Source organism: Clarias gariepinus, chromosome 7, assembly GCF_024256425.1.
Source record: "Clarias gariepinus isolate MV-2021 ecotype Netherlands chromosome 7, CGAR_prim_01v2, whole genome shotgun sequence".
In the NCBI taxonomy this organism is placed as follows: Eukaryota; Metazoa; Chordata; class Actinopteri; order Siluriformes; family Clariidae; genus Clarias; species Clarias gariepinus.
The window spans coordinates 23,552,501-23,570,963 of NC_071106.1; the positions used below are offsets into that span (position 1 = coordinate 23,552,501).

The window sequence follows — 18,463 nt, forward strand, 5'->3', positions numbered from 1 at the left end:
TGCGGGCTATTTTACATGATGGTGTATTTTATCTATTTCCGTTTAATACACTGGTAGATAATATTTGCTGCAAAGTAAAGCTTAAAATGTAACTTCTGCTTGGGTTTGTTATTTTTTATGTTTTCGCTGATGTTTTTTCGTCAAAAATTGCCATAAGAAATCGATTAATGGCGCATAATATCTGAAACAAATATCTGCCCATGCGGATCAATATTTCTTTGGCTATTTAACTATACATAACGTTTCCAATCAAAGATCTAATGGAGCATTAATAACATCACAACTGTGAATAGATGCGGCAGCAAAGACAGATTAAATCCCTTTAAACATTCACACTTGAAAACAATACCAAATCAACTAAACAGTTCCAGAGGGTTAGCGCCTGTTATCGCAGGACAGGGATCACCTACAGTATACTACTGTATTTTTACTGCTTATATTTTTTGCCCTAGTTTCATTTGGTTTTACACGATTTCATGTGTTATTTGTGTGTACGTGTACCGTACAGTCGTGGCCAAAAGTTTTGAGAATGACACAAATATTAGTTTTCACAAAGTTTGCTGCTAAACTGCTTTTAGATCTTTGTTTCAGTTGTTTCTGTGATGTACTGAAATATAATACTGTATAATAAATATATATATATATAAAAATATATAGGCTATAGTATAAAAAATATATACTGTACGTTTCAAAGGCTTTTTTCCACAATTACATGACATTTATGCAAAGAGTCAGTATTTGCAGTGTTGGTCCTTCTTTTGCAGGACCTCTGCAATTCAACTGGGCATGCTCTCAACCAACTTCTGGGACAAATCCTGACTGATAGCAACCCATTCTTTCATAATCACTTCTTGGAGTTTGTCAGAATTAGTGGGTTTTTGTTTGTACACCCGCCTCTTGAGGATTGACCACAAGATCTCAATGGGACTAAGATCTGGGGAGTTTCCAGGCGATGAACCCAAAATTTCAACGTTTTGGTCCCCGAGCCACTTAGTTATCAATTTTGCCTTATGGCACAGTGCTCCGTCGTGCTGGAAAATGAATTGTTCACTAAACTGTTGTTGAATTGTTGGAAGAAGTTGCTGTTGGGGGATGTTTTGGTACCATTCTTTATTCATGGAGCAAATTTGGTTTTGGAGCAAATTTATGAGTGAGCCCAGTCCCTTGGATGAGAAGCAACCCCACACATGAATAGGCTCAGGATGCTTTACTGTTGGCATGACACAGGACTGATGGTAGCGCTCACCTTTTCTTCTCCGGACAAGCCTTTTTCCAGATGCCCCAAACAATCGGAAGGAGGCAAATCGGAGAATATGACTTTGCCCCAGTCCTCAGCAGTCCATTCACCATACTTTCTGCAGAAGATCAATCTGTCCCTGATGTTTTTTTTTTGGGAGAGAAGTGGCTTCTTTGCTGTCCTTCTTGGCACCAGGCCATCTTCCAAAAGTCTTCGCCTCACTGTGCGTGCAGATGCGCTCACACCTGCTGATCTTGCTGGACTTTCTTGGACGCCCTGAAGCCTTCTTAACAAGAATTGAACCTCTTTCCTTGAAGTTCTTGATGATCCTATAAATTGTTGATTTAGGTGCAATATCCAATATCCACAATATCCTTGCCTGTGAAGCCATTTTTATGCAACGCAATAATGGCTGCACGCGTTTCTTTGCAGGTCATCATGTTTAACAATAGAAGAATAATGATTTTAAGCATCGCCCTCCTTTTAATATGTCAAGTCTGCCATTCTAACCCGATCAGACTGACAATGATCTCCAGCCTTGTGCTCGTCAACATTTTCACCTAAGTTAACAAGACGATTACTGAAATGATCTGAGCAGGTCCTTTAATGACAGCAATGAAATGCAGTGGAAATTTCTTTTTTTTGGGATTAATTTTCATGGCAAAGAAGGACTCTGATCTGATCACTCTTCATAACATTCTGTTATAGAAACTTAAGCAGCAACTTTTCCAATTTCCAATATTTATGTAATTCTCAAAACTTTTGGCCACAACTGTATGTGTGTGTGTGTGCGAGAGAGAGAGAGAGAGAGAGAGAGAGCTTATATTATGATTTTTTTTTATGAAGGTTACTAAAGCCTGGCATTCTACTAAAAAAATGATTTCAATGTAACCCATGGGCCTCAATCACAAAATCAGCTAATGCTGTAAACAGATGACAAAACAAATTATATACTCTTAAAAATATATACAAAAAAAAAACTAAATATAAAAACAATCAACTATTATTGTTAGTCAGCCCGTGGCTGTTCAGGGTCAAGTTTACAGGACACTCAGTCTTTCGTTAATTTTACTTTTGACTCAAAACCAATATGGCTTATTAAAGATGCACTGCTTTATTGGACATGGCTGTTTTTGTAATGTTCAGCAAAATAAACACTGTCTACATTTCGAACATAATGTGAATGTTTTAAAGTCATGATGTAATAGAGACAAGTCTCTTTAGATACTTCTGCACTAATGTTATGTAATGTGGTGTAAATTATTAACGTATTGATGTATTTCACTTGCGGACAAAATAGACTGTGTCTGTCTAGTATTTTTTTTTTGAACAGCTGTGTTTATAGGTTTAATCAGCTATTTACAAGACAACGTTGATGCACTAACAGTTAAAGTGCCACCGGTGTGTGTATGTATGTGTGTGTGTGTGTGTGTGTGTGCTCTTGCATTCGTCAGGTTTGTCTCAGCTGGCTTTAACACAAGCACATTTGTGCGTCGGCAGGACAAAAGAACCCATCTTAGCACCATCTAACAGTGAGTAAATCTCTCTACTGAGATTTTCCCACCTTACCTTTCTCACATTCCACTCCTCCTAAGTTTGTCTTTTAATGAAGTTCTAAGAAAACTAGGGAAAAAATTAATTTGGGTCACTTAAACACAAAATAGCACAAACGCAAATTATAAATTGTTTCAAGTGTTTATTAATTGTTGTTGTTTTCTCTGCTGAACAGCTGTTTAATCAATGATTTACAAGACAACAGTTAAAGCATTTGTGGTTGGAGAGGTGCCTGTGTGCGCTCCTGCAGTTGGCTTTAACACAAACACATTTGCACACGTATTTTTGCTTAAAGGTCATTAAAATACCTAGATAACACCAGCTGCTTATCAGTCTCTATCTGATTCTTTTATATTAAAATATCCATTTTAAAAACTATTATTTGTTACTATTATTATTATTATTACTATGGAACAGTTTAAGTCTTTGTTCCCCCCAAAGTGTCAGAGGTTTTGCAATTCTATGTTCAGAATATAGACCTGACCAAACATCATTCTAAAGCTGTTGCACTGTGACATCCTTTCTACTACAGCTCCCTCAACAGCTTGTTCAGGCTCCTCCAGGAGCTCCAAAAGGCCAGCCGTCACCCGTCTGACCCCATCCTTCACAGCGGATCTCTGATTAAAGAGAACAGGAGAATTTAGTGAAGACAAAGATAAATAAACTTTACAGAATATTTAGTTGTTATAAAATAAAATGTATTAATAAACCTATTCACCACAGAGTGTGTAAAATACTGTTTTGGGAATGTAAATAAACAGTGCTAAAATGTTAACCATTTGAACTTTGTCTGTTTCTATTATCGTCTGCATTAAATTAACCGAGAATTTACTTATTGCGCTTTTTATACAAATAAGTTAAGCGATATAACACTCACATATGAGCATTAGTTCATCTTTGAAGCCAAACTATAACAGTCAGATTTGCGCAGAATGAGCGCATTTTCAGAGAGCACAAACACTCTTCATCGGGTAGTGCAGCTTTTGTGATAGGGACATTAATGGTATTTTTGAAGTTTTTGGAATCTTTTTAAGGAAAAGTGAAGTGACATTGTGAGTTTGTGACACTGACAGTAAGCTGTAATGTTACGTTTAGACTTGGTAAACAAATCATTAAGTTATCTAAAGTCACATCTGGCCGCTGCTGGTGCTGCCAGTGATTTTCAAAACGGCCAATAAAAAAACTAAACTGGGAAATAAACTGTAAACTAACCCAAACTAATTTTATATAAAAAAAAGTCACCACTTACTCTGAATAAGGTCCATTAAGCCGCCATCTTCATCTCTGTAGTGCAGTTTGATAGCGTCAGTTCGGCGTAGGTGGGGTGGGTTGTTATAATCACGTGATTGCAACTCAGCGCAGCTAAATTGCTGCCTTGTGTTAACGTGTTCTAGTGGTGGCACCACGTAAATAAATAAATAGGGCTTGAATGGGCGTGTTAACTGTGAAATCTTGACATGCCTTTCTGGCAGGAGGGGGGGATCACACCGTCCATAGGGCAGCCGCACGCTATTCACACAGCCGCGGCTATTTGACGCGGCTCCCACTGTATATTAAAGCAAATTCCCCCATTAAGAAATAATGAAAACTCAGATTATTCATTCCACAACCCAAAAAAAGAAATCTATAAAAAGAATTAATACAAAATATAAAGTAAAAATAAAACAAATTAACCTGCACTTTACAGGTTTTCCAGACAGTTAAGTGTTTCGGTTAGTGTGTTTGTGTGCGCACATGCTGTGTTTGTGTGTGTGTGTGTGTGAAACTAAAGTAAGTGAAGATGAGAAATGACTCCCTCTCTCCCTCCTCTTGTTTTACCAAGTAGTCCTCCGTTCTTTTTCTTATTTAAGGGGGCTACTGTGTGGAACGACTTTTACACACACACTAATAGAAACACTGCTTTATTAGGAAACTTAACAAGAAACCTCTCTAATGACAATCAAACGTGCGCACACTAATGGAATCACTGATGTAAAGTAAAAATAAAACAAATTAACCTGTATTTTACCGCGACAGAGCAGTGTTTCCGTTAGAGTGTGTGTATTTTTGTGAAGGTGAGAGAAGGAGGTAAGGGGCACACACACTAATGGAATCACAGAGAGAGAGAGAGAGAGAGAGAGAGAGAGAGAGAGAGAGAGAGAGAGAAACTGAATCTTTAACAAGGAACCACTCTCATGACACTTGCTTTTGCTTTACGTGCACTTGTGTGTTATAATAAACAGTACAAGCGCGCATGAAAGGACGACTCACTCACTCCCACACTCACTCTCCCACACTCACTCTCCCACACTCACTCTCCCACACTCACTCTCCCACACTCACTCTCCCACACTCACTCTCCCACACTCACTCTCCCACACTTACACACACCCCACAAGGGGTATATTTTAGAAGAGTGACCACTTCATGATTAAATTAAACTGATTAATTAAATTTACAGAGAGGCATCTATATCGCTGGAAAATATAACCTGCATTTATAGGGCTTGCTTTATAAAACATTATAATTTCCTCCTTAATAATCCATGGGCAAGCATTCATATATTAATAATACTGGAATATACAAACTAAGAACATTTTCTTACACTTTGTGTTGACTGATTAGGTGGTGGCACCTTCCTTTTGAAAATGGCATCAGAGATGGCTTCAAATGGAAGTTTGTCCTCCTTTTCAATAGTAAAAAGAGGACTATCCCACCTATTTCTTGAGTCAGGAGCTTCAAATCTTAGAATTAGAGCATCCAGTCTAAAGGAAAAGGGGGGACAAACATAATTAAAGTAAATATTGTCGATGAAAAAACATGATTAAAAAATCCCAAAATTATTCACAATAATGTGGATTTTTTCCCAAAAAAATCTTTACAAAAGGTACATAAAGTATAGGATTAGAACAGATTTATCAAATTTACTTGGTGGCTTCTAGCATTTATGGCTTTAAACACTTCCATAAGGAACATGTAATTCTAAATCTTAAAACTAGGACTATGGAAAAGAGGTAAATATCTGCTTACACTTCCTGGGAATATCGATAATCTGCTTCTCTTTCTTTGTTCCATTCTGAGCTTATTTCAGGAGATGTCAAACAGTAGACCTGAATAATGTGAATGTGTACAGAAATATCAAGATCGTTATACACATTTAAAAAATGTTAAATGAGGCTTACTAACATAATTGCACATACCAAACAGTGTGGTGTCTGTACATGCTTGATGAGACAAAAAAGTTCATATCTGTAACCTGTAAAACATATTTGGGGATAAGATAATACTAACAAAAATAAGCTTACAGCTGACAGAACAATAAGACAGGCAGAAAGACAGAAAGTGAATGTTTTAGTATTATATCCTAAAATACCATCACTAAATAACGCTAATGAAAAATATGTATACTTCACCTTTAATGTAATTTAGGGAATCCAGAATTACAATATCATCTTTGTTGATTCTCCTGTTTTAGAGGGGAATATATATATATATATATATATATATATATATATATATATATATATATATGTTGCTTTAAGAGTCATATATGAGTCAGATATATATGTAGAGAGCAATATTTAACTGCACCATTTAAAACATCCTAACTGCATTACTGATAAACACTTAAGATAGCAGATAGTATTGAGAGAAGCCAGACAGAATGTGGGCATGAGCCTGTTGTTAAACTTTTCTTTTACGCATGTTTTTCAAGGGGTAAAGTGCAGGTTAATTTGTTTTATTTTTACTTTATATCTTGTATTAATCATTTTTATATGAATATTTTGGGGTTGTGGAACGAATCATCAGACAACTTGGACCATTCTATTATTTTTTTATCTTTCGCATGACATATGCCTTATTAAAGACTGGTTCTCTAAGCACATACTTAAATTGAAATCCATTGCTTTCGGATAAGGTCAAGGACTCTATTAACGACTTTATAATTCGTAGTACATTCTATGTCTGTTGAGTATATTTACTCTACATATTTTCATATGGAACTCCAAAGTGTTCAAAATCAAACAAATAAAAAGGACATGATAAAATAAATCACTCTATGAATAAATAAGACAGAGATATGTAATATGAGAATGATATTGTGAAATAATGGAGCAGATTTCGAAAAAAAGCTTATTATTGTGAAATATATTGCACTCTGCTATATAAATTTACTTATTATTATGAAATAATATTTCATCGTCATAATTTTTCCCAATAACAAAGATTATTGCACAGGCATTTTATTTAATTCATGCTGTTTTTAGTTCAAAATGTCATTTTTTCAAAGTCAGTTTTTATTTCAAAATCCCGTTTTTCACGATGGCCTATTTATTTCATGATGCGACTTTTCAGCAGATTGAGTCGTTCTGTCAACTAGCAATAACGTGCTAGTCAGTGGCGGACTGGCCGTCTGGAGCACCTGGTCAATGTGGCCGGGCCATTCAGTACGTAAATTTATTTAAAAAATGACGGAAACAATAACATTGCATCTCTTTTATATGCAGATAACGTCGATAACGTGTGTGTGTTTTGTAACGGCCAAAACTATGTTGTATATCACATTATGTATGTACAGTATGTTGCCCTTTATAAGTTGCTGCGCCTGTCTGCTGAGAAGGTGTGCGCGTGAGGAGGTGTGTGCGCGTGCGCAGGAGCTCAGCGGTGCTGCTCCTTTCGATACCGAAACGTTCTATTGTTTTACCCTTTTCTTTACTTTTACTGTATGTTTTGTATTATAATTTTGTGACGCTAAAAAAGGCTGATAAAGGTTTTGTGCTAAACGCTATTGCTGGCTCTGAGCTCTTTTTTCCCCCCGCTATCCGGCCCAAAGCGGCACAGTTTGTGTGCATGTAAATGTATTGTAATCAGATTCCATACGTGTTCTGAAACAACGCCCCCTTTCACTTTTAATTTATTGAGGGAGAGATTTGAATACTTTCTCGACACAGCAAAGAATAAATAATTGCCATGGATAAAAATTTAAAAAAAAAAAAGAAAAGGTGAAGCTGAAAATTTAAAGGAGATTCTGTGAAATTCTTCAAATTAACAGATTCTGCATTTGGCGTGAGAGGAAATTGCAGTTTCGCAGGCTCTGACAACTGTAACATTACGGTCAGGGACAGCGAGTCTGGATCCAGCAGCCTCAGGGTCAGTGATGATGAGGACCAGCACCTATCCCCTTCTATACCGAGCCAAGTGAAAATCAACTGAACAGATAAACTGGAATAAAATCAGGGGCAGCATTAGCTCGAGCTAGTAAACTAGTTACTCATTTGAATTATTATTGTAGTCAACATTAATTCAAAATAAGGCTAAGGAAATATTATTTTGAAATAATATTGATTACAATAATAATTACTTGCATGAGCTGATGCTACTGATTTTATTCCAGATTACCTGTTCAGTTTGATTGGCACCATTTTCATTCAGGTAGAGAAGGGGAGAGGTGTTGGTTATGATCAGCAGGCACTGGTTCATCATCACTGACCTGCTGCACTTGCAGCTTACACTGATAAGTGGCATATCTTATACTGACTGCATCAAGATGATCCTCCCTGACCTGCTAAAATTTTATCTTTATAGTTTTATATGTTGTTTGTCTTAATGTTCTTTCCTTTGTTTTACAAATATGACCTACCGTTCAAAAGTTTGGGGTCACTTGCAAATTTTTTTGGTTTTGTTTAGTGATTTATTTTCTACATTCTACAACAATACTGGGGATTTCAAAACTATAAAATAACACATGGAATTAGGTAATTACGTAACAACAACAAAAACAACAGTTAGTTGTTATTTTAAGACAGAGGTCAGCCTTTCTGTAGTAGTTTTCGCAAGAACAGTATTGTCAAGTGCATTTGAAAAATCTGTCAAGCACCCAAGTAAAACTGGCTCTCATGAAGGCCTTCCCAGGAGGGCGAGACCAAAACCTACCTCTGCCGCAGACGAGAAGTTCATTTAAAGTTATCAGCCTGAAAAATTACCAATTAACAGCACCTCAGATTAGAGGCGTTATGAAGGCTTTACAGAGACACATCTCACCATTAACTGTTCAAAGGAGATTAATGAATTTTTTTGACGCCTTTAGCATTCCTTTACAATGTAGAAGGAACGATCATAGAGTTAGAAACTTTTGAACGGTAGTGTATATTCAGTGATACTTCAAATAATATACTTAAAAAGCATTTTTTTTCTGTACTGCGTTGTATTTTTATACTTGTTGTATACAAGTTGTGTGCTAAGTCAAAAGTCATGGAAGATGGTGTACTGGTGTGAACTTCATACAGTTCTGCTCATTTTAGCAGATCAGAAAGAGTGGGATAATTTACCAGTAGACACTGTACTGCCACCTACTGGATAGAATACGTATTGCACTATTAGACCCAAATTGATACTTTATGCGCTATTACTTACATCTGAATAAAGGAGCAACCAATCACACAGCTGGCTCCGCCGTATCGCTCTTGATTGACAGAACAACTCAATCTGCTGAAAAGTCGCATTATGAAATAAATAGGCCATTGTGAAAAACGGGATTTTGAAATAAAAACTGACTTTGAAAAAATGACATTTTGAAATAAAAACAGCGTGAATTAAATAAAATGCCTCTGCAATAATTTTTGTTATTGGAAAAAATTCCATTATTTCACAATATCATTCTCATAGTACATATCTGTGTCTTATTTATTTATACATTGATTTATTTCATCATGTCCTATTTTTTTATTTCATTTTGAAAACGTTGGAGTTCCATAATTTCAATTTCATCTACAAAATAAAGGTAAGAAGAAAGAGGAGCAGAGAATCCAAGTTGCATAAAGTCCAGTGTAAAGTTTGTACAACATCCGCTGATGTTGTTCCATTGTGTTTTATTAATTCCAAAATCAACAAAGCCATCTACTAAGAGATGTTAGGGCACTTTATGTTTCTGCCTGCTGACAAGCTTTATAAAGATTGCAGGACTTGCTGACAACATCTGCCCACAGTGTTACTTTTCCAAAAAAAAAAGTAAACTTGCTCCGTTGGCTTTCCACTGTCAACAAGTTTTGATTAGCAACTGGAAGTATGCTTGTATGCGGGTGGTGAAAGTGCTACGTATGCCGAGGCAAAATTTTTGCTAAATTTTAGTTCTTAAGTTCGTATAAATTGCAGTTGACAGTAGTAAAACCATCACTATCACCATAATCATCACCATAACTATAAGATATTTTGAAGAAATTTACTAACATGAACCAGTATACACCCACAAATAGGGTATTTTAGGATTTTAACATAATTATAAAACTGTGTTGCAATGTCTTGAAAAATGGTCATAAGCTGTACGTAAGTAAATGGTTGCAGTCTGGTGGCCTGTTATGAACTCACCTTTCAACTTCAGACCTCAAAGCACCTCTCAAATCTTTCTCCCTCTGCGTGTCTGGGGTTATAATTATTTTTTTGTTAGTTTACACCAAACATAAACATTTGACATTTTTATAATTGCACATGACTGCACAGAAGAACACACTCAAGCTTAACATTTTTCTAAGACCTTTCAATTTGGCTAGAACAAAACCGCACAGGTTTTTCTTACAGTTATAGCTGTTTGTAACTTTTTTAGAATATAGGAAGACAAAGGCCCTGAGATGTCAAAGGTTACCAGCCAAGCAGACTTCTTAGAGACACCCTTTTTGCTATCTGTTGACCAATTAACGACTAATTAATCAATATGGACATCCATGCTAGGGCCATGGTTCAATGCAGACACTTTACGGACAATGAACCTTTATCCTTATTTACCTCCTTTTTGCAGACCCTTAAGATTCAGGAAAAAGGTCATCTGTGCTAAATTGACATTAGGGTGATTCCATCTCAAATCAACCAGTGGGTGCCACCACATGATCACAGATTTTGCAGATTTTTTCACCAATTGTTGGTATTGGCATGAAAATAAAAACTCCCAATTTTTTTGTCCCAATTTTTTGGGGAGTACCCCTTTTCGGCCCCCCTCAGAATCCAAGGTCTGCATGTGTATATGTTACTCAAAAAATAGGGGTTACTTCACATCACCCCATCTTGAAAATAAATTAAAAAACGGGTGTTATGCCCTGTTTTATAGAAATCATCAAAAATTAAATGTCGAGGTTTTACAAATGTTTTACGATTTGATACACATTTATATACAGAGAATGTACATGGATCTACACAATAGGCCTTATATACCAGTAAATGTGTTATTTTATGGTGGTACATGTAAGATACATTTATTACTGTCAAACAGTATCCTGTAACTGAACCATTCAGGTTTATACTGATCAGAAAGTTGAATTATCTCTAACCAACTCCATGAGTGACCACGCACTCAAGAAACTTGGTGATTGCATCATCTTTTTCTTGGTACTAATTAAGTACAGAAAAACAGAAGCAGGAGAGTGTGTTTCCTTTATGTTAATTTGTTTACTGAATCTTTCCAATGTAGTTTGTTGTCTTAATCACAATCTCTATGAAAGTCATGGAAGAAGGACCTGAAACATGTAGTATTGGCTTAGCTCTCAATAGCCAATGCCATCTAAAGCACTACGTGAAATCAAAACGCTTAATTCGGCTGCAGGATTTGTCAGAAAATGAGCGACTTGTAACTGTATGTTGCACAGGTGTGAGCAGTGCCCCCATAAATCAAATCTATCTGATTATCTTGATGGTATATTTAAAAATGCTGATTTGGACTTAGATGACACTGTTCAGTTCAAGCAGTGGAATCATGAAAGCCATAGCAAAATTTCTGACATGTCTTTTTCAGGGTCTGATTTCATTATGAGACTTTGTGAAAAATGTGACTCCTGCACAGCTCATCACTATACAGCCAAGGTCCAAGCTGCTTATTTGAAAGAACTAAAAGGGAAACTTCCCACTGGAGAGGAGGCTGTTATCCTCATGGATTCTGCCTGGATGGATTTTCATTTGTCAGGATGTTGTTCAAGGTTTTCATTGGGATACATCCCAGGTGACTCTGCATCCCTTTGTGGTTTACTATAGGGATTGTAGTGAAAACGATGGTTCACTAAGTTGCAAAAGTTTTTGTGTTGTCAGTAATGAAAGGAAACACAATGCTATTGTTGTTCACAAGTTTATGAGGTTATCATGAATCCACTGAAAGTTCTTCTACCAAATTTAAATCATGTGCATTACTTCTCAGATGGTGCATCCTTCTAGTACAAGAATTATAAAAATGTTACAAATTTCCCTCACCATGTTAATGAATTTGGCCTTCATGTGCATGCCGTTCCTAGTTGATATTATTTGTGTCCCTGCAACTTGACAGATCTTCTACATGTACATGTACCCTTTTGGTCTTAATCCATAAACTTATTTTGTGGGCTTTGTTCATTCAGAATAAGATACCCAGGGTGATGAAACAAAAACTGTGATTTTTGCTACCAGACCCTAAAAGCTAAAATGTCCTTTTAGTATAGAAAGATAAAATAACTTCATTATCATTCTTTGACTAGATAGGCATTACAGAAGAATTTGCGGTAACTTCCACTTTGAAAAGAGCAGATTTTATGAGTATGCATTAAGTTTTCTACAGATATCGCTGTACATTTCGGTGTGTCAAATCATAAAACATTTGCAAAACCTGGACAATTAATTTTTGATGATTTCCATAAAACAGGGCATAACACACCCCTGGTTTTTATTTATTTTCAAGATGAGGTGATGTGAAGTAACCCCTATTTTTTTTGAGTAACATATATACGTACAGACCTTGGGTTCTGGGGGGTCGAAAATTCGATAAACTATCTTCTGGTCGAGATTGCAGAACCTGAATCTACATGAAAAATTACATAAATACACCCATATCTTCATATGACATATAGCAAGTGAGTTATCAAGAAAAAGGGGGTTTCGAAAAGGGTGCATGGCACGTCTTGAAGTGCATCGAGGCCAAAAATCAAGATGGCTGCCATTTTTTAACGAGAGGGAGTTGGGACAAAAAAATTGGGTTTTTTTGTTCTCATGCCAATATCAACAATTGTTAAAAAAAAAATCAGCAAAATCTGGAAAGTGATGGTGGAAAATTTCTCTTCCACTGGATGATTTGCGATGGAATTACTTATTAGACGTCTTCAGGAAGAAGTCACTTATTAAAGGGGTCATACAGCACTACATGCACTTTTTTAAGCTGTTTGGACTAAACTGTGTGTTAGAAGAGTGCGTACACAACCACTCTACGATGATAAAGAGCCGCCCAGTGGTTTTCTTTTCGTTTATTACAGTAACATCCCCCTTCTGAAATCAGGCCAATCGCAAAAGCCTGTCAATGTGACGCCAAACCGACAGAGGACGCTCCTACACAAGTTGATTGACACTGGTGTTTTAGCAAAGACCCGCCCCGAGTGAGAAGACGCTGTCGGCCATTGTTTTTCGCCGCTGGAGCAAAATGACGCCTAAGCGAGTGTGGTGTACAGTAGTTGGGTGTAATAGCAAACACAGCAGTCGTCATTCACTACCTAGGGTAAGTGACCTAGGGTACCTACCTAGGGTTAGGTATCTGAGCCACTGAGGACGCAGTGGCTGAATTTAGTTTTTGAAGCTAACATCCCCGCCGATTTACCTAAATGCGTTCATGTTTGCGATAATCATTTCTCACCAGACTGCTCTATGATCGCGGGTCAATATAAAGCAGGTTTTACTAGGAAGCTGCTCCTAAAAAATGGATCTGTACTAACGCTTCGTGTTCCTGCTTCATCTTCACCAGTCCCGGTGAGTGTAATTCCTTTTACTATGACTCTTTGCAGATCGCCTTTTCTAATAATCACGATGAATGCGGAGTGTAAGTTAACTTACACTCTCATAGAACATGGTTATGGCTTCTTCTCTGTGTACATCCGTCTCTATATAATCCCTAATCGCCCGTTTATAATAAACAATGCATTAAGGTGATTGTCTAGTTGCAAACTGTGTACGTAGTCGGAAAACTATATTATGCTTACCTTTGTTACGTTAGATAACATGGTTTATAACAATGTCTGTCGAAGATTAAGAAGTCATGTAAACACATCAGTAAACACATCGCGTCCGTATCTCTCTCAGTAAGCTTCTCCGCTTTTCTTGTTGTTGCTCGCGGCAGCGCAACAGCCCGTTAATTCATGCACATGCAGTGATGAGAAAGACAAACGGGTCGATGCATGTCCATTCTTTTAATTTCTGTGTTGTCAGGCGATATTACAAACTTCCGCGTAGGTTCCGTACTTAAATCAAACCAAAAACGACTGAAGAAAACAGGCTCGGGCTCTATAATCCATAGTTTTCCAGTTTGGACTGCATTACCCACAAAGCACTGCGTTGTGGCAATGCTTTGTGGGTAATGCAGTCCAAAGCATTGCCCGCACTGGACTACACTTCCGTCGCTATACCCGACGTGTCACGCCCCACAGAACGGGGGGGGCGGGCTCAGCAGAGGTCATGAGCATTTAAATTAGCATGTACTGAAACAGGTTGCTGAGAACAGAGCTAGTTTTTACCAGGTAAAAGTAGTGTTTTTTTACACAATCCTTTTGAATTTTTAATTAACGTATAATACAAACTTTTTATTAGGACCCTAAAGATCATATTAAAATTTAATGAAAAATATAATGTGTAGGACCTTTAAGAAACATGTCAAGAACGGATAAGCATTGCTTATTACTGTTATTTCTTTTCAGTACTTTTACATAGTATACATGTGTTTGGAACTACATATTTTCATGCCTATATGTATTATTAAATAAGAATGAATAAATGTATAAGTGGGGTCCAAGTTTCTTTTTTAAGACAATTATTATTAATGATGGATACCCAAACTCCTATTAAAACGTGGAACGTTTTTAACTGGTTAGAAGAACTGTTAATTACATCACGAAAATATCCCTCTGAATTGGGCCTTTAGAAGCAGTAGTAGAAGACAAAAAGAATAGAATGAAAGGTCATGTTGCTTTTTCCTGCATCCTACACTTAAAGGTATGAGCACAAAGATTTTTTGTTTTAATGAAACAAAACCTGAACTCTGAGCTGACCTCCAAAGAAATTGAAGATCTAAGAGACTTAGGGTCATTAAATTGCCAATACCCTCCCCTAAGCTGACACAGAACTGTGGAATCATGATCATAAGGAAGTGCTTCTCAGAAGCAAATTTAGAAAGACTCAGAAAGTCTGTTTTAGTAATTTAATTAGCATAAAGACCACAAACTTGGATCAGACTGAATGCGCAGCCGGCACCTCTGATCTGAAGCTAGGACTGTTAAATATTAGATCTCTCGCATCTAAAGCAGTTATAGTTAATGAAATTATCACAGATCAGGAGTTTGATATACTCTGTTTAACAGAAACCTGGATTAAACAGGACGAGTATGTAGCTCTAAATGAAGCTAGTCCTCCTGGATACAGCTACATACACCAGCCTCGGTTAACTGGTAGAGGAGGAGGCGTCGCAGTTATTCACAATGATAATTTGACTATTGTACAAAAACACGGACACAAATTTAATTCATTTGAAATTCTTTATAGTAACATAAGTGTATTTAACTATATTAAGTCAGCTCAGTCGATCCCGCTAATTGTCATTTACAGACCTCCAGGGCCGTACTCGGAATTTCTTAGTGAATTTGCAGATTTCCTCTCAAACCTAGTCGTTTCTGTAGACAAAGTGTTAATTGCTGGAGATTTTAATATTCATTTTGAAAACCCAGAAGACCCTCTGAGAACTGCATTTATGTCTATACTGGACTCGGTAGGAGTAAATCAGTGTGTAGTAGGACCCACTCATAAAGCAGGTCACACTTTAGATTTAATAATATTATTTGGATTAAGTATAAGAAATTTATTCACAATACCACTATCTGAAGTTATCTCAGATCACTATCTTGTCTCAATTCAAGTGTGTCACAATAATAATGTACACACAGCGCCGCGCTACCGTATGAAACGTACATTCACATCAACTACCAAACAGAGTTTTATCAGTAATCTCCCAGAGTTCCCAACTTCGATTAGATCACCGTCTGACCCCACAGAACTCGATCAGGCGACTGAATATTTAGAGTCGACATTTCGCTATACCCTAGATAATGTAGCTCCAGTCAAAAGAAAAATTATTAGAGATAAAAAACTTGCTTCCTGGTATAACGATCACACGCGCACTTTAAAACAGACCGCTCGGAAATTAGAACGTAAATGGCGTCAAACTAAATTACTAGTATTTCAAATAGCATGGAAGGAGAGCATCCTGAACTATAGAAAAGCTCTTAGTGTAGCTAGATCAACATATCTCTCCACTCTTATAGAAAATAACAAAAATAATCCTAGATTCTTATTTAATGCTGTAGCCAAATTAACCAGAAATAAGACCACTGCAGAAATCTCCACAACAACATCATGCAATAGTGAGGACTTCATGAACTTTTTTAATAATAAAATTGTAAATATTAGGCATAAAATTGAGGTTTTGAAACCGAACAATGTAATTGATGCAGATGTTAATCTAGCCATGTCAGACCAGAACCTAGAATACTTTACTCCCCTTGAAGAGAATGAACTAATTTCACTCATCTCTTCTTCAAATTCATCAACCTCTATATTAGATCCTGTACCGACACATTTTCTTAAACAGATAGTACCAGCAATAATAGAACCCCTGTTGAGAATAATTAATTCTTCACTCAGCATTGGATATGTTCCAAAATCTTTTAAATTAGCAGTTATCAAACCAATAATTAAGAAACCTGACCTCGACCCCTGTCAGCTGTCCAGTTACAGACCGATATCAAACCTCCCCTTTATCTCTAAGATCCTGGAAAAGATAGTAGCGGAGCAGCTATGCTCATATACATAGAAATGGCATACATGAACTGTATCAGTCAGGATTTAGGCCTCATCACAGTACAGAGACAGCGCTCGTTAAAGTAGTAAATGGCATTCTATTGGCCTCTGATCAGGGTTGTGTAACTATGCTTGTATTACTTGACCTCAGTGCAGCTTTTGACACTGTTGATCACGCTATTCTTCTTCACAGATTAGAAAATGTAGTGGGAATTAAGGGTACAGCCCTCTCCTGGCTCAGATCCTATCTGACCCATCGTTATCAGTATGTAGACTTAAATGGTGATGATTCTGCATGTTCTCTAGTGGAGTTTGGCGTTCCGCAGGGTTCAGTTTTAGGTCCACTGCTTTTTTCCCTTTACATGCTTCCTCTGGGCAACATAATCCGTAAGCATGGTATTAGTTTTCATTGTTATGCTGACGATACACAGTTATATGTCTCAGCAAAACCTGATGAGAAAAAACAGCTTACTAAAATTGAGCAATGTGTGCAGGACATAAGAAATTGGATGCTAATTAACTTCCTTCTGCTAAATCCGGATAAGACAGAAGTTCTAGTCATAGGACCGCATACAGCTAGGAGTAAAATTTTAGATCACACCGTAACTTTAGATGGCCTTTCTGTTCCATCAAATGCAACAGTGAAAGACCTTGGTGTGATTATTGATTCCAGCCTTTCATTTGAAGCTCATGTAGATAATATTACCAGGATAGCATTCTTTCACCTCAGAAATATTGCCAGAATAAGAAATTTATTGTCGCTAAACGACGCAGAAAAACTAGTTCATGCTTTTATCACCTCTAGGTTGGACTATTGTAATGCCTTACTGTCTGGTTGTTCAGCTAGATGCATAAATAAGCTTCAGCTAGTCCAGAATGCAGCAGCGAGAGTCCTTACCAGAACCAGAAGATATGAGCACATCACCCCTATCTTATCTTCACTCCATTGGCTCCCTGTGAAATTTCGCATTGATTTTAAAATACTACTCTTGACATATAAAGCATTAAATGGTCTCGCGCCGCAGTACCTGAGCGAACTGCTAGTGTCTTACGATCCGCCACGCCTACTTCGATCAAAGGATGCAGGCTGCTTGTCAGTACCGCGTATTATGAAAAATACAGACACAGTCTCAGTATTTAAGTATGAAAAACTCAGACACAGTCTCAGTGTTTAAGTCCAGGCTAAAAACCTATTTATTTAGCCAAGCATTTTTATAAATAGATTTGCCATAGGTAAAGGAGCAGATCTGGGGGACTCATGGACGTAGAGTATTATGGTGAACTGGTATGTTTGGTTGCTGTCTTCTTCACTCTCATTGATCACTCAGGTTTGCTGACGGTGAGGTGATTGTTTGCTTTACATGTCAGGAAGCCCTCATGTTTGTGTTTCCTTCTGGCTCTCCCTTTTAGTTATGCTGTCATAGTTAGTCCTGCCGGAGTCTCTGCTTGCACTCTACAGTTAATATACATTCACATTATACATTGTGTGACTGTGACCATACCTAACTGCCATCTCTCCTCTTCTTCTCTTTCCCCCCCTCTTTCTTTTTCCTCTCTCCTCCTGTCCCCCCCTTTCACTCTTTCTCTCTCTCTCTGTCGAGCTACACATGTCGTTCCTGAGCTGCCAGTGATCCAGACTCCCTCTGCCCTCCGGACCTGTCTGACCCATCCTGGTGCCCCGCTTCTGGCTGAGGATCTCGTCACATGGATGCCCCGTGTGTCTCTCTGGGATGCGTCTGGTGTCTGGGAATGATTCTCTCTACCTAGAAAATGGTTCTGGCCTTGACTGGTGTTGGCAACTGTTTCTCTGGGGACTTGACAGTTCGATAGTTCATGACTGGAACTTCTTACAAGTCT

General features: G+C 37.4%; 1 protein-coding gene across 1 annotated transcript in view; it reads right to left on the bottom strand.

Annotated features, from left to right (window-relative positions):
• Nucleotides 1-18,463, bottom strand: part of kti12 (KTI12 chromatin associated homolog) — a 32,458-nt gene that overhangs the window by 2,752 nt on the left and 11,243 nt on the right. Inside the window, exons 2-6 of the mRNA XM_053500363.1 lie at nt 10,136-10,187; nt 6,184-6,236; nt 5,971-6,026; nt 5,801-5,880; nt 5,376-5,535 (exon numbers count right to left, since the gene is read on the bottom strand). Of these exons, the coding sequence (XP_053356338.1) occupies nt 5,376-5,535; nt 5,801-5,880; nt 5,971-6,026; nt 6,184-6,236; nt 10,136-10,187 (401 nt within the window). The remainder of the gene's footprint in view (nt 1-5,375; nt 5,536-5,800; nt 5,881-5,970; nt 6,027-6,183; nt 6,237-10,135; nt 10,188-18,463) is intronic.